General features: G+C 36.7%; 1 protein-coding gene across 4 annotated transcripts in view; it reads left to right on the forward strand.

The window, feature by feature from the left end:
- Positions 1–1,934: 1,934 nt before the first annotated feature.
- Positions 1,935–17,887, forward strand: part of LOC311293894 (phosphatidylinositol transfer protein beta isoform-like) — a 29,489-nt gene continuing 13,536 nt past the window's right edge. Inside the window, exons 1-8 of one of the 4 annotated variants that reach the window (XM_084414431.1) lie at positions 1,935–1,975; positions 7,107–7,168; positions 8,076–8,221; positions 8,387–8,482; positions 9,866–9,940; positions 10,843–10,926; positions 13,491–13,568; positions 17,723–17,833. In XM_084414431.1, the coding sequence (XP_084270557.1) occupies positions 9,875–9,940; positions 10,843–10,926; positions 13,491–13,568; positions 17,723–17,833 (339 nt within the window). In that variant the 5' untranslated portion in view covers positions 1,935–1,975; positions 7,107–7,168; positions 8,076–8,221; positions 8,387–8,482; positions 9,866–9,874. Of the gene's footprint in view, positions 1,976–7,106; positions 7,169–8,075; positions 8,222–8,386; positions 8,850–9,865; positions 9,941–10,842; positions 10,927–13,490; positions 13,569–17,722; positions 17,834–17,887 lie in introns of all 4 variants that reach the window. The other 3 variants (XM_084414433.1, XM_084414430.1, XM_084414432.1) reach the window with 3 other exon arrangements.

Consider the following 17,887-nt stretch of genomic DNA (forward strand, 5'->3'; position numbering starts at 1 on the left):
AGGGTACATAAACTTTTGAACGGGGTCAATTTTATAAATGCAGCTATTTGTTGTTGTTGTCTTGTGCACTATATGCAAACATCTTTTATGCAAAATATCTTATTCAGGACAGTACTAAATAAAAAAGAATCCCCTTTTGTTAAAATTATTCACATTTTCACAGATTCTACAAGGGGTGTGTAAACTTTTGAGCAGCACTGTGTAAATGATACACAGATAACAAAATGGAGCTATACTTTCTTCTTAATTTTGAACTTTGTGCCCTGCAAAAGTATTCAGACCCCTTAATTGTTCACATTTTGTTGTTACAGCCTTATGCTAAACTGCTTTAAATTCCCTTTCACTTTCCATGAAACCTTTTTAATGCATTATAAGGGTATTCTTAAGACATTATAATGCATAAAAACCTTCAGATATCATCTCATCGTAACAACAGTTTTAATACATTATAAAACTTAGTAATGTGTGGTTATAACTTTTAACAGTATGATGTTTTATAACACACAAACACATTATATCTTCTTAAATTAGACTGGATTATCAAGCTGTTCCTTTAATTTACATAAGTGTAAGTCTCCACTGCCTGCGTAGTAACAGTAAATCCTACTGTGAATGTTGCACAGAATCAGAAAAGCTGATAATTCTGTTAACTCCAGGTTGCAATAGCTCCGTCCTTACGTGACTTCATGGGGTTACGAGACCTTTTTACCACACTTTTAGACTTTAGACTTTTAGTTCATCATCAGGACTGAAGTGAATGACCTGGACTCGCTATCAGGTGATTTCACAGCTAAGTGTTTTCTCATAACCACAAAAGAAGACATTTAGTTTGTTCTGTTCCATCTTAAAATGTATCATCAGTAATTTAAGTTCATTTAAATCTCGTAAAATTCATAACTTTTACATTATAACAGTGCTGTATTTTGTCCTGCCAAAGGTTTAGACTTTTAGATTATAGACAGATATATATTAGATATTAGAAAAACATTACACAATGGGGGAAAAAAAGCACTTTTTCAAAGCCACACGTGACGTGTCCATTCACAAAGGCTTTTCTGTTTCATGCTCACAATAATCTTCTTAACAACAGCAGCTTGTTTGTCAGAGTCCCACATCCAACAAAAACTTTCAAACACACGCTGTACAGGAATTCAAGGAGCTGCTATCTTTGATAACAACCATGTTCCTTAGTTGTCTATCACAACACAGGACAATATTTAATAATAAAAAGAAGAAGCCATACATTTTTGAGAACTTGAATATTTACACTAAACCCACGCAGTGGTGATTTGATGACGGTATTTGTGCATTTAGTTTTCTTTTCTTGCATGTATAATACATTTAATCTCTTTTGATCACAAAATGGATTCAACTCTCTGAAACACAACCACGGTGATGCACATTCTTGCGTTTATTTAATTTGTCAATGTCCAACAGTGCATACATCACAAGACAATACTGTCGTTTTTGTTTTCTCTAAATCATGAATATTTCCACCACAGTGTCATTTTTCTATAACATCTCATTCTGTGGTGAAGTAGCTATCAGTGGTGGAAATGACATAAAATCATGGAATAAAATGGCAGACTCATCCTTTTTGCTAAGGTTTCTACAAATCCCACCTCGACTGTAAATGACACACTATAAAGACATTTGGTTCACATAGCCTATCTCATATCTCACCTCAAGTATATCATCTTACTGACACTGTTGTCTTCTAAGTAAACGTAAAAATAAATAAATTAAAACTTTATTGGGGGCAAAATAGTTGTTGAAATTATAGTGCAGCTGAGAGACACCCATAATAACTTGTGTAAACCTTGACGTAATAAATGTTTTTGTTTTTACAGTCTCTCTCTCTCTCTCTCTCTCTCTCTCTCTCTCTCTCTCTCACTGAACAGCGCCTTTATAAACGCATGTGACGTCAGTCGAGCGGCTCAGCCGCGGGGATGAAGATGGTTCTCATCAAAGAATAGTGAGTGACATTTATTTTATAGATGTTTATGTTGCCTTATTTCATATTGAATAGTTTGTTTTCCAATTTACCTATGCTGCTAGAGTCTCTACATAGTTTGCGTGACTTTTACATGTTTTGTGAACAGTGATGATGATGATGATGATGATGACGATGTGTGTGTTGCGGTTGAACTCGGGTCTGACCTACCGGCTCTGACAGCAACTAAACGCACGCAGTTGATCAGAATTTACCGTAACGTTCCTCTATCACATGAAGTCATTTCCATACCTCACGTGATCACAATAAAAGTGTCGCCGTGTAATTATGACATTACAATTAGCTCATTTGTAATTTGTCTACTCTGAAGTTTTTGTTTTAAGGTAGACCGAGGCTAGTTGTCACAGGGATTATTGGCTAAACTAAAGTAGCTATGATGGTTTGAGTCAATAGTTTGCAAATTCTTGTTTTCTCTAGCAGTGGTTTTATATGTGTGTTAAGTATTTTTTTTAATGAATTCTGAAAAAAGAAACATATATATATATATATATATAGCTCCTTGATAAGTTAACAAAATATCAACTGAGTGAGTCTATCGAAAACTACCCTTTTGTAATGGTGCACAAAAATTATATATTATAGAACTGTATATAATTACATAGATTATACTTATATGTTTACGTAAACATCAGTATCTCAGGATAGTTCTGGCTCCTTGGGACCAACAATTATCTCTAGAGTACAATACAACAAGACATATGTACACATATAAACATGTTGTACATTCTTGTTCCTTAAAGGAATAGTGCACCCAAAAATGAAAATACTCTCATCATTTATTTACCCTCATCCCATCCCATTTTATTTCTACTGTAAAGCCAAATAAAAAAATGAAAATTTCCCATTGAATTAGGGATGCATGATATATCGGCCACCATATCGGTATCGGACGATATATGTTACTTTTTAAAGTTATCGTTATCGGCCCGATAAGTAAATTAGGGTGATATCTTAAAGCCGATAAATAATGGATTATTTCCTTCAGATTAGATACTTCAGATACACACTGTTCGCCATGATGCTTTTGAATTGCTTGAAATGTGATTGAAATCACTTCAAAAAAAGGAAAAAAACAGTTAAGTGCAACATGTGCAGCCAGCACAAGTCTGTCATATAGGCTACATAACATTATAATGAGAACATTATAATTGTGTGCTTGGGACATGGCTTTTCAGGGTGAGACTTTTGTTTTTGTAATCAGGCTCTCTAAAATTATGTGCAAATTTAGATTTAGATTTATAGGCCAATATATGGTTATCGGCTTTCAAATATAAAGAATTATCGGTTATAGGCCAAAATATTCATAGCGGTGCATCCCTACATTGAATATTACAGGTGTTATTTTTAAGCAAACTGAATATTTTGTAAATGAAGTCTGGAAGGTGAATGTGGATTATTGAATTTTTAATAATGATATTGTGTGTGAAATGTTTTCAGTTTAAATATTCACAGCTTAAATGTGTAGAATTTCAGCCCCCCTAAATGCAGGCTTTGTCATTTCAGGAAAGTAACCATTAAAATCCAAAGTAAAAAAGAAATGACTGAAATTACGACTCATAGGGAATAACAGGTCATTTTATAATGGTTACTTTTCTGAAATGAGACATTCTCAATGATTCGAACGAAAAATGTGAAAAAAGTATGGTCCAATATGATAGTTCTATAATATATCTATCCATAGCATATACTTTTGATAACTTCAGTATAGGCTACTGTGCAGCATATATACAGTGGGTACGGAAAGTATTCAGACCCCCTTACATTTTTCACTCTTTGTTATATTGCAGCCATTTGCTAAAATCATTTAAGTTCATTTTATTTTCCTCATTATTGTACACACAGCACCCCATATTGACAGAAAAACACAGAATTGTTGACATTTTTGCACATTTATTAAAAAAGAAAAACTGAAATATCACATGGTCCTAAGTATTCAGACTCTTTGCTGTGACACTCATATATTTAACTCAGGTGCTGTCCATTTCTTCTGATCATCCTTGAGATGGTTCTACACCTTCATTTGAGTCCAGCTATGTTTGATTATACTGACTGGACTTGATTAGGAAAGCCACACACCTGTCTATATAAGACCTTACAGCTCACAGTGCATGTCAGAGCAAATGAGAATCATGAGGTCAAAGGAACTGCCTGAAGAGCTCAGAGACAGAATTGTGGCAAGGCACAGATCTGGCCAAGGTTACAAAAAAATGTCTGCTGCACTTAAGGTTCCTAAGAGCACAGTGGCCTCCATAATCCTTAAATGGAAGACGTTTGGGACGACCAGAACCCTTCCTAGAGCTGGCCGTCCGGCCAAACTGAGCTATCGTGGGAGAAGAGCCTTGCTGAGAGAGGTAAAGAAGAACCCAAAGATCACTGTGGCTGAGCTCCAGAGATGCAGTCGGGAGATGGGAGAAAGTTGTAGTAAGTCAACCATCACTGCAGCCATCCACCCGTCTGGGCTTTATGGCAGAGTGGCCCGACGGAAGCCTCTCCTCAGTGCAAGACACATGAAAGCACACCTGAAGGACTCCAAGATGGTGATAAATAAGATTCTCTGGTCTGATGAGACCAAGATAGAACTTTTTGGCCTTAATTCTAAGCGGTATGTGTGGAGAAAACCAGGCACTGCTCATCACCTGTCCAATACAGTCTCAACAGTGAAGCATGGTGGTGGCAGCATCATGCTGTGGGGGTGTTTTTCAGCTGCGGGGACAGGACGACTGGTTGCAATCGAGGGAAAGATGAATGCGGCCAAGTACAGGGATATCCTGGACGAAAACCTTCTCCAGAGTGCTCTGGACCTCAGACTGGGCCGAAGGTTCACCTTCCAACAAGACAATGACCCTAAGCACACAGCTAAAATAACGAAGGAGTGGCTTCACAACAACTCCGTGACTGTTTTTGAACGGCCCAGCCAGAGCCCTGACTTAAACCCAATTGAGCATCTCTGGAGAGACCTGAAAATGGCTGTCCACCAACGTTTACCATCCAACCTGACAGAACTGGAGAGGATCTGCAAGGAGGAATGGCAGAGGATACCCAAATCCAGGTGTGAAAAACTTGTTGCATCTTTCCCAAAAAGACTCATGGCTGTATTAGATCGAAAGGGTGCTTCTACTAAATACTGAGCAAAGGGTCTGAATACTTAGGACCATGTGATATTTCAGTTTTTCTTTTTTAATAAATGTGCAAAAATGTCAACAATTCTGTGTTTTTCTGTCAATATGGGGTGCTGTGTGTACAATAATGAGGGAAAAAAAAGAACTTAAATGATTTTAGCAAATGGCTGCAATATAACAAAGAGTGAAAAATGTAAGGGGGTCTGAATACTTTCCGTACCCACTGTATATATATATACATACAGTCACGTGAAAAAAAAAGAAAACCTTTAGAATTTTAAGGTTTTACATATCAGAACATGATAACAATCATCTGGTCATTAGCAGGTCTTAAAATTAGGTAAATAAAACCTCAGATGAACAACAACAAATAACGTTACACCGTGTCATTATTTATTTAACAAAAACTAGGCCAAAATGGAAAAGCCATGGGTGACATACGAAGTACACCCTATGATTCAATTGCTTGTAGAGACACTTTTAGCAGCAATAAGTTGAAGGAATTGTTTTCTGTATGACAGTATCAGTCTCTCGCATCGTTCTGGAGGAATTTTGTCCCGCTCTTCTTTACAACGTTGCTTCAGTTCATTGAGGTTTGTGGGCATCTGTTTATGCACAGCTCTCTAAAGGTCCCGCCTCAACATTTCTGGACTGGTCTGGACTTTGACTGAGCCAGTGCTACACCTTGATTCTTTTCTTTTTCAGCCATTCTGTTGTAGATTTGCTGGTGTGCTTGGGATCATTGTTCTGTTGCACTTAAGCCAAGCTTTAGCTGTCAGACAGATGGCTTCACATTTGACTCTAGAATACTTTGGTATACAGAAGAGTTTATGGTCGACTCAATGATTGCAAGGTGCCCAGGTCCCGTGGCTGCAAAACAAGCCAAAAATCATCAACCCTCCATCAGCGTTTTGCTGATTTGCTGTGTTTAGTTTTCACCTAACTTGGCGCTGTGCATTATAGCCAAACATCTCCACCTCGGTCTCGTCTGTCCAAAGGACATTGTTCCAGAAGTCTTGAGGTTTGTTCAGATCAAACTTTGCAAACCTAAGCCGTGTTGCCATGTTCTTTTTAGAGAGAAGAGGCTTCCTCCTGGCAACCCTTCCAAACATGCCATACTGGTCCCTTTCTTTTTCTAATTGTACTGTCATGAACTTTAACATTTAAAGTTAACTGAGGCCTGTAGAGTTTGAGGTGTAGTTCTTGGGTGTTCTTCTCTGAGCATTGCACGGTCTGACCTTGGGGTGAATTTGCTGGGACGTCCACTCCTGGGAAGATTTGCAACTGTCTTGAATGTTTTCCACTTGTGAATAATCTTCCTTTCTGTAGAATAATGGACTTCAAATTGTTTGGAAATGGCCTTATAACCCTTCTCAGATTGATGGCAGCAACAATTGCTTCTCTGAGATCAATGCTGACGTCTTTCCTCCTTGTTATTGTGTTAACACACACTTGAATTCTCCAGACCAGCAAACTGCCCAAACTTCTGCTTTTATAGAGGTGGGCACACTTGCTGATGATCAGTAAATCAAAGACATTTGATTATCAGCGCCAGGCTACTACTCACCCTCTTGATTCCTATGGAAGCTTAGTTTGTCACCTATTGCTTTTCAATTTTGGCTTAATATTTGTTAAATAAATAATGACACAGTGTAATATGTCAATACAGAAAATGTAATGCATTTTTAGTTTGCTATTGGTAGATCTCATGTGAATGACAGGTTGTCCCGCCCTCGCACCGATAAACACGTCATTAGAGAAGAACCAATTTTTGGAAAAAAAAACCCTTTAGGTTCCATAGATGAAAGAACATAGAGGTTTGGAACGACATGAGGGTGAGTAAATGATGAGTAAAAAGACAGAATTTTCATTCTGGGTAAACTATAGTATCCCTTGTGCCTGTCATGTTCTTTCCTCACTAAGAATATTATGTATAAATTATGTTGCATTGTCTTTTTTTGTGTGTATGTAAGTCTCACTTCAGTATCTCTCGGTGTGTTTCAGCCACATTGTTTTGCCATGCACTGTTGAAGAGGTGAGTTTATTATTGCTTTTCATTTTTTTTAAAGCAGCTGAATATAAATCTATACTGTCATATTATACATTCTTTAACTCATGCCTCTGTGAAAGACTGTGAACATAGGTTGTGGTTTTACTACAGCAGCAAATGGAAGTATTTACAGTAGCACACAGTCAACAGTTTGGACACCTACTCTTTTATTTGTACAATTTTCCATATTTTAGATTCATAGTAAAGTCATCAAATCTAAGAAATAACACGAATTGAAGTATGGGAATTATGCAGTGACCAACAAATGCTAAACAAACCAAAGCAATCTTATATTTTAAAATAAAAATATGGTATAGTTCAGTGGTTCTCAACCCCACAAGGGGGCCTCAGCAAACTTCCATGTTGTTGCACGGTTGTTGGAGCCAGACGGGCTGGTCTGAGTGTTTCAGAAACTGCTGATCTACTGGGATTTTCAGGCACAACCATCACTAGGGTTTACAGAGAATGGTCTGAAAAAGATATATCCAGTTAGTGGCAGTTCTGTGGGTGAAAATGCCTTGTTGATGCCAGAGATCAGAGGAGAATGACCAGACTGGATTGAGCTGATAGAAAGGCAACAGTAACTCATATAAGCACTTGTTACAACCGAGGTCTGCAGAAGAGCATATCAGAACGCACAACACATCACATCTTAAAGATGGGCTACATGTCCATCCCTTTATGACCACAGTCTACTGTCTTCCAATGGTTATTTCCAGCAGGAAAATGCACCATTTCTCAAAGCTCAAATCATCTCAAACTGGTTTCTTGAACATGGCAATGAGTTGACTATCCTCAAATGGCCTCCACAGTCACCGGATGCAGTAAGCAGTGTGGTAGATTACATTCTGAACATAGCCTAAATGTTGTTGGCTATTATGATTTGTTTCAGTATCAAGTAGGGCAGCTGTACTCTGTGGCAGAAGCCAGCAAGAATGAGACCGGTGGCGGAGAGGGCATAGAGATATTGAAGAATGAGCCCTATGAAAAGGATGGCGAGAAAGGACAGTACACGCACAAAATCTACCATCTCAAAAGGTATGCAGATGTAGATTTACACACCTGTATGCATACCAGTCATGACTGCATGAGAAGCCTGGCTTTCAATACAATTTGACAACATATTTATATAACACGTTTTAGGAACATTTAAGTAATTCAAACATCATTTGTGTTTTTCGTTTTGTATGTTCTGCTGCCCAGCAAAGTACCAGGCTTTGTAAAGGTGATCGCTCCTGAAGGTTCGCTTGTGTTCCACGAAAAGGCCTGGAATGCCTACCCTTACTGCAGAACAAGTGGGTGGAAAACTTTGAAACAAGCTTATCGGTTATGCATCACACACTGTCAGGTTAGAGATGTGCACAGGAAACATATGCACCAACCAGTGAAATAAATGCTTTAAAATGGTTCATTATAAAATCATATGTATTTCTTGGCTTCATCACTTAATTTCTATTCTAAACATTCAACCTAAGTAAGTAGCACTTTCATTATGTATGATTAATCATGTTAAAATTGTTTAGGTTTTAAGAATTTAAATGAACATGAAGTTTACTTTTAATATATAGAGACTTTATTAGGATAACCGGTTGTAATTCATTGGTGTAACCTCTAATCGTATCTGTGTTTTTCTCTTATTTGATATACGTTTGCCACAGTTGTAACGGTAAGTGCACTGAAAACTTTGTTGGTTCTATTAAATTAAAAGACCTCTTTTTATCACGTGTAAGAAATGCCAGTTTTCAAGACCCTGTGAAGTGATAAAACAAAAAACACAGTTTTCTTGAATTTTCTTCATGTGCTTATGTAAATGTCATAGCCTGACATACCCATAATTTCCTGTTTGCTATTGCTAGTCGATGACTGGTCATTCTAAAAGGCATTTTATTGGACAAAGATTTGGCAAACATGCATACAAGATTATTTGGCCAATTTTCTGAAAGACTTTAAGTTTTATATTTGCTATAAGGTTATTTAGTCAACTTTTTGAAAGTGCATTACCATTTAGAATGCCACAAAGTTAATAGATATTGACTAAAAGTCACAAAACCTGTTCTTGATCTTGATTTCACTGGGTCTTTAATGCTGTCAATGGTATATGGTTGCCAACAGATAAATCACATGAAATGTTGATTAATCAGTCACAATTGCATAATAATCTATCTCTCTAAAGTTATTTTTTGGATAGTAGTCATGTACACTAGTAGTCATGTACATTAATCTGTAAGATTACATGTTTTTTGAAACAAGTTTCCTCTCCTGTGCTCAACAAGTCTGCATTTATTTGATTTAAAATACAGTAAAAACATGTCATATTGTAAAATATGATTTAAAATAACTTGTTTTAAAATGTGGGTTTTTTTTTCAAAGCTAAATTTCCAGTCTTTAGTGTCACATGATCCTGTGATATTAGACTGATTAGGAATAAATCAATTCTTACTGACCCCAACCTTCAGAATGATAGCTGATATAGATCTCATTGATTCACCACATTTGAAATTGAACCTTCAAACATGAAGCCTTTTGAGATTCTTTGCAATCTAATCTATTTAAGAGATCTTTTAGAAATGTATCTGTTTTGAAATATTAGCCTGTATGTTATTTCATATTGTATGCACATATACCTACCACATGTTCATTTACTGTAAAGACAATACAATGCTCTGATTTTTGTTCTCCCAGAATGAGTACATGAAGGATGATTTTTTCATCAAGATTGAGACATGGCACAAACCTGACCTTGGAACACTAGAGAATGTGAGTACATTTGTATATATTCTGTGTTTTCATAAAAAAACAAAAAAACATGCTATCTATGAATTTAATAGGCTCATGAGAGGGAATACCTATTAAACCGGTTACATCCAGAGGTTGGGTAATAGTCAGAGTAAAATTATGATATCAGATCAAATTCCATTTTAACTTTATTATTAAGGTGAACGATATATCAGTAGACACGTGAAACTATTAGAAAATGTATTTTTTTTAATTTTGGATTATTGTCACATTTTCACAAAGTGTCACAAAGGTTTATCCTTTGAATGCGTTTTTAAGCCTTGCCAGATTAACTCCTGGTTTCACAGACAAGGTTTAAGATAGTCCCAGATTAAAATGCATGTTTGAGCTGTTTGAACTGTCAGTGCCATTGTTTTGTCTCAAGATACACACCAGTCATGTTTTTTTTCCTTCTTCTAAGGAACGTTTATAAAATCTACTTAAATGTTGTAATTAAACTAAGGCCTAATCCTGGCTTAATCTAAGGCCTGTCTGTGAAACCAGGCCTAACGGTTTATTGGATTTAAAGGGTCAAATACACACAAAGTAAAATGCAGAAAAGAAAGTCGGATGTATTATAATTATTCCAATAATTATAATCATTTAAATGTATTCGTTTGAAGAATTCTGGGCAAAATTACATTGATACATTCCATGTACATTCCTTTTTTTTTTTTTACGCACAAACCTCACAAAGGGAACAAGAATTTTGATTAGATAAACTCTCAATGTTACAATAAAGATAATTACATCCCAGGATGTAACAACCACACTTTTTTATTGAATGGTTAAGGGACACAAACAGTATAGCTTTGAAATATTTGTTGTGAGCATTGTTGTACTGATTTGTTGTGATCATAAATCCTCTAAATTATGAATAACAGGTTCACAAATTGGACAGTTCTACATGGAGGTCTGTGGAGGTCACACCCATTGACATTGCAGACAAAGAACAAGTAGCCCCTGGTGTAAGTACCCTGTCTATTGAGCTGCTACACTCAATACAGTTACAAACGCAAATGAATCTTCCTCTTTGTACACCTATTACATATTTAATCACCAGGGTTCCCATGAGCAAAGAAAACCTAGGATTAACAAGGAATTTCACAAGTGTATTTTCCAGAAAAGGTTGTCAAAACTAATAAATTCTCTGGAAATACTTTGTAGATGATGCAATATTGTAGACTACAATGAAACTAGCTTGCAAGCCAGCCAGCATGATAACATCAGTCGGTCTGTTGAGCGTAAAAGACATATCAGTTGGCAAATGTTGTCATAACGGGTTCCAGTGGGACACATATCCTTCACTGAGTCACATTCAAATGTCAAGATGTTTTTGTCTTTAATAGTGTTCAAATGTAATTAGTTTAATTAGTCTGATAGATAAAGTACTATGGTGTATTATTTACATGTATGCATTCGGCAGACCTTTTGGCTGACCTTTCATATTCAAATATATCTTATTGCATTGAAGGTATACATTTTTTCAGTTCATGTATTCCTTGGGAAACAAACTCGTGACACTGACGTTGCTAGCGGGCTGATTTGTAGATTGACATTTTTCTTTTTCATATTTCTCATTCGTTTTCTATGCAGCAATACAAGTACTTTTAAAGTAAAACTTGTTTATCTCATTATTTTTGTACATTCACATAGTCAGGTGCGACTAAATGAATCACCAAGTTTTGCACCTTTCTGATGAAGTAAAAAATGGTATAAAATAAAAAACGTACCTTTTGTTTGGTCGCTAACAACCAAAGAATACCCGAGGTTAAAACCATGTGTCTATTGTGCATTGTTTTCCAAAAAGCCACTTGGTGGTACTGTAGTGCTTGGGCCCGTCATTGCTGCATGCAACTATATTCATTATACTTGTTTCAAGGTTTCAGAGGCTTTTGAGGCCCTTAACATGCTCAAAAACTCATGAAATTTTGCACGCACATCAAAGCAAAAGGTAGCACACGTAAGTGGCAGATAATCTGACATCAGTTTACTGCATGCAAATGTCTTGCAGGATTCTGCAAAGAGCCACAGGGAATGAAATGCAAACCACGCCAAAAGCTGTCAAAAATGCTTGTGCTTGAAGCAAGACACTTTTTTTTCTTTTTACAGACGAGAAGCTTCTGATCTTGTGTTTTCAGTGTCTAGGAACAGCTCAGTCTGCTTTAGTGGTGCTCCATCTCTGCAAGTGCACACCAACCATCATTTCAAATTTGTAAATTATTAATAGTACTGCTGTTGTTGTTGTTGTTGTTGTATAGTCATATTGAATGTGTTCAAACTAATTAGAGGTGAGTTTTTCCATACATCTTATTTATCAACTGTAAAGCCACATTTTAAAACGGATAAATAAAAAAAGTCTGTCTATATATTTATACATTTATATATGTATATAATATATATATACACACACACACATATATACATTATAGATATATATATATATAAATAAATATTCTTTTATGCCATTTTATTTCTTCAGATTTAGCTTAATGACGTATATGAGAAAGCAAGACCAATTTGCGGTTTCAAAAATCATGCGTATAGGATGGAAAATAACTGTAATGTAATGCTCCTCTCTGGCATTGATTAGCTAGTTAAGAGTGTTTGTGTGAGGGGAAGGAGGGATTATGGTCTAATGAAGCAGTTTTCTCTGGTGTCCTGGCTGTCCGTGTCTTTGGGCCCTATCAGACTCTGGCCTCAGGCATGGCTGCAGGCGTTGTGCTGAGAACCGTGACTTGGGTTCGAGTAATTAAGGGCTTATATAGCCTGGCACACAAACAAACCTCTGCTTTACATGAATTCACACCAAGCATTGTTACTGTATCATCACGCTTTGGCCTCCAGACAGCATACTTGGTATTAAACAGGTCGGTTTGTTCTCAGTGTGACAGTGGTGTGTGTGTGTGTGTGTATGTGTGTGTGCGCACACACAAACCCTCAATGCTTGTTTGCCTCACTAACTGTACAGAAACTGAGAAGTTGTTATTTTGCCGGAGGCGTATCATGATTTATTTACAATTGCGAGGCCCTGGAGGTCCAGTTAAAATTAAATGCTTTTCGTCCATTTATTTTACCAGCAGCTGTTTTTCTCACCATCTCTCCCAGTTTCCACCGTCTCTGGTTTATTAAGTCTATTCTTTTTTTGGTCCGTGTTTTTTTTCTTAACCTCTCCTTACCTCACTGCATCTGTCCTTGAATACTTTTTAATGACTTGGGCTCTATTAGGCATAACCTCAGTCTATAAGGGTGTACCTGACTCAAGTTTTGACATATATTCCCTGATGAATCTGCTTACTAAGGGTTTAAATTTGGCAGTTTCGAAGTGTAAATAAGCTCTTAAAAAAAAGTAATAAATAAATAAATAAATGCAGCAGCTTTCCAAATGTTCTATTGGTTAAGAATGTGAGTATCCACAAAATGAAGGTTTATAGTTATTCACTAATGATGATGAGCAAGTCTAATTCACAAAATTGTAGTATACAGTGTACATTTTAAATTTTAAAGGTTGATTTTTATCTGTTAAATGCAGGACTACAAGGCAGACGAGGATCCAGCTATTTTTAAGTCAGTCAAGACCGGCAGAGGACCACTGGGACCCAATTGGATGGTAGGGACCCTTTTTCTCACCCTTCATTCTACTTTTCCATCAAAGGAATGAAACATTGTGAAGAATTTTTTTCCCCCCAAGCAGTTACAATAAATGAATACCAGAGCGTTTAAACCATCATATAAACCAGATGCTCTATTTGACTCATGTAATATATACTCAAAGTCTTCTAAAGTCATTCAATATTTTAGTGTGAGGACTGAAGTTTATGTTGTTATTTACTGATACTGATTTACTTGTGGCCTGGTAATCTCTGCATCTGGATTGATTTAGCAAACTAAACTCAACGACCAGGGCTGCGTTTCCCCAAATCATCATGAGCTAAGTTGATCGTAGAGACCATTGGTGGAAATGGTTCTATGATGTACTTAGGCTTACAGTGATTTTAGGAAAGTGCCTTCCAGATCAGTCTGCACTCTTAAGCCTGGTTTATACTCGACGCGTCTGCACAAGCGCGAAGGTGCGCGCGGCAAAAATGACGTCATCGCGGTGTGGGCGGTCGCGCGCGTTGGGTGCGCAAGGGCCCATTTCGCCTGGCGGTGTGCACGGCAGATTTTGTAACAACGTGCGCGGCGCCGCATCCGAAGATGAACGACTTTGAGCCGAATCTGGCCGAGCTCGAACTTCTCACCACACCAGCACCCAGTTTGCACGTCTAAATTAGTTGCTTACATTTAAAATATGACCATTCAATAGCATAAAAAGTATTTTTAATGAACATAAAGGTCCATGTTTAATAAAAATGTTCACGAAACTTAATGTTTAGTGAAATTAGAAAATATGTTAGAGATTGTTCATTTAGATATATTGTATAGCCTACACATTCTCATATCCATATATTTTGTTTTATTGTCACGAGTAATAATCTCAGGGTTTACTGGGTTTTACACGATTCTTTTTGTAGTGTGGTATTGGTGGTGGTGTACTAAAATAAACATTGTCACGTGTGTAGCTTTCTTCTTCTCACCGCTGATTCCTGATGGTTTAGAGGACAATTACTCGAGTCGCCCCCTATCGTTTCACAGAATAGTACAACGGCGAGCGCGTCAAGTATAAACGCCTCGTCCGTCTGCGGAGACTCGCGCTGCGGAGCCAGGCGAAAGTATAACCAAGGCTTTAAAATAAAGGTTTTTTGAAATGATGCTATAGAAGAACCATTTTGGTTTCCCGTAAAAGCATTTTAGTGAACAGTTCTTAAAAGAATCATGTTGTTCTTGGTTTGAAGAACATTATTGACTCCCTGTGCCAATGCATTGATGAAGTCAACAGTTGGATGTGTCAAAACTTTCTTCAGTTAAACAAAGACAAAACTGAAGTCATTGCTTTTGGAAACAAAGATGAAGTTCTCAAGGTGAACGCATACCTTCACTCTAGGGGTCAAACAACCAAAAATCAAGTCAGGAATCTTGGTGTGACACTAGAGTCAGAGCTTAGTTTCAGTAGTCATGTCAAAGCAATAACTAAATCAGCATACTATCATCTGAAAAATATTGCAAGAATAAGATGCTTTGTTTCTAGACAAGACTTAGAGAAACTTGTTCATGCTTTCATCACCAGCAGGGTGGATTATTGTAATGGACTCCTCACTGGCCTTCCCAAAAAGACCATAAGACAGTTGCAGCTCATACAGAACGCCGCTGCCAGGATTCTGAGCAGAACCAGAAAATATGAACATATCACACCAGTCCTCAGGTCTTTACACTGGCTCCCAGTTAAATTTAGGATTGATTTTAAAGTATTATTACTGGTATATAAATCATTCAATGGCCTAGGACCTCAATACATTGCAGATATGCTCACTGAATATAAACCCAACAGATCACTCAGATCATTAGGATCATATCAGCTTGAAATACCAAGGGTTCACTCTAAGCATGGCGAGTCTGCTTTTAGCTATTATGCCAGCCGCAGCTGGAACCAGCTTCCAGAGGAGATCAGATGTGCTCCTACAGTAGTCACATTCAAATCCAGACTCAAAACACATCTGTTTAGCTATGCATTTACTGAATGAGCACTGTGCCAATGTTCGTCCGACTGTTTGTACTGTATTTTATTTTATTTTTCTAAACTGTTGTAATTATTCTTATTTCTTTTTATTATTTTAATTTCTTCTATGTAAAGCACTTTGAATTGCCATTGTGTATGAAATGTGCTATATAAATAAACTTGCCTTGCCTTGCCTTGCCTATACTAATACTTTTTTTTTGCAATGGAAAGGCTCCATGGCTGTTTAAAGTTCTACGTGATCTGTCAGTGCCAATAAAGAACTAACTAATGATTTCAACTGTTAATCATTTTCAAACATTTAAACCAGGCAGGGTTAACCTTACAGTAGCGCTCAACACTGATTACTGTCAGACTTTCAAAATCCTTTATCACTTGAATTAAGATTGGAATAATTTAGGGTAACACTTTATTTTACAGTGTCCTTGTTACATATGTTACATGTACTTACTATAGTAATAACAGTAAATTATGCATAATTAAATGCAACTAATCCTAAACCAAACCCTAATCCTACCCTAACCCCATAGTAAGTACATGTTGTTAATTAATATTACTCAGTACTTAAATATATAATTACACTGTAACAATGACACCTTAACATAAAGTTTAGTTTAGTGTACAGCCACTACAAAATCAGGCTTTATCATCTCTTTTTACTTTGAGATCTTCTGAGGTTAAATACAGATTTAAATGCATATGTGACCCTGGATCACAAAACCAGCACGGGTATATTTGTGGCAATAGCCAACAATACTTTTTATGGGGCAAAATTATCGATTTTTCTTTTATGGCAAAAATCATTAGGGTATTAAGTAAAGCTCATGATCCATGAAGGTATTTTGTAAATTTCCTACTTTAAATATATCAAACATTTATTTTTGGGAGTGAATGCAGCACAATCGCGAACATAAATGGACAACTTTAAGGACGATTTTCTCAATATTTCGATTGAGAAGTATCTCGGTCAAATATCATCCTATCCTAACAAACCATACATCAATGGAAAGCTTATTTATTCAGCTTTCAGCTTTCCATTTTGTTGTCCAGGGGTCACATATGACAGGAAACACTGGCATCTAACAATGCCTTGCAAAAAACAGTTAATCTTAAAAAAATAAAGCATATGGATAAACACAAATATGAAATAAAACAGTTATCAAATAAGTATGTGCCCTATTCTGTGTCCTAAACTCCTGAAACATTAGTGTCTCATATTTTAGAGCCGTCAGTGCAATTTGGGAAAGAAATCAATTAAGTGTGTGTGTGTGTGTCTGTGTGATTAAATTAATATTATTCAACATATCCTAGCTTTTTACAGAAAATATTCATATGTAATCCCGTTGTAATCGTTAACATTTTCAATAAATGAATAATTACAATTTAATTACAAACTTTTTCTCTGTAACTAATGGATTACAGTTACATTTATGGACACACACACACACGCACACACACACACACACACACACACACACACACACACACACACACACACACACACACACACACACACACACACACACACACACACACACACACACACACACACACACACACACACACACACACACACACACACACACACACACACACACACACACACAACAGGGAGAGATGGACTGAATATCAAGGTTTTCAGTGAATAATGATTTTAGTCTGTTTTTTAATGTTTTTTTGTCCTGGCCTTGTGAATTTAAACAGCAGCACAATCTAAAATTACAGTTCAGTAAAAATGTACAGTGCTATTTCTACAATGACCTCTGAGTAAGTTACCTCTGAGTGTATTAGTGGAAGTGTTTTGCAGTTAAGAGCTAATGAAGATGAATCACTCCGCTTTGATGGACCGTAAAAGGCGTCACGGTGATTGGCACAAACTAAGACATGTGCGTGTCCACATGAATATGAATTAGAGATGTCTTCATTTGTGTGTATTGAAGACTAGATTAACCTTCCTAAGGCTTGTTAGATTGTGGCGCACCTAAAATGTGTTTTTGCCGATTATTACCGCATCTATTCTGGAGATCTTCTAAGAAAAGCATCTGCATAATTTGATTTTAGGACCTCTGTACTGTATTAGTGTTTTATGTTAAGATTTAATTTCTGCATGGTCGACATAGCTTCATTAATTTATGTTTGAAACCTCACAGAAAGAACTGGTTAATAACCCTGACAGCCCACGAATGTGTGCTTACAAGCTTGTCACGGTCAAGTTTAAGTGGTGGGGCCTGCAGAACAGGATAGAAAGCTTCCTTCACAAGGTAAGATCTCCAGAAATGCATTAACTCAGATATATTAGAAATGGTTTTAATTCA

Source organism: Rutilus rutilus, assembly GCF_951802725.1.
Source record: "Rutilus rutilus genome assembly, chromosome: 7".
Classification (NCBI taxonomy): Eukaryota; Metazoa; Chordata; class Actinopteri; order Cypriniformes; family Leuciscidae; genus Rutilus; species Rutilus rutilus.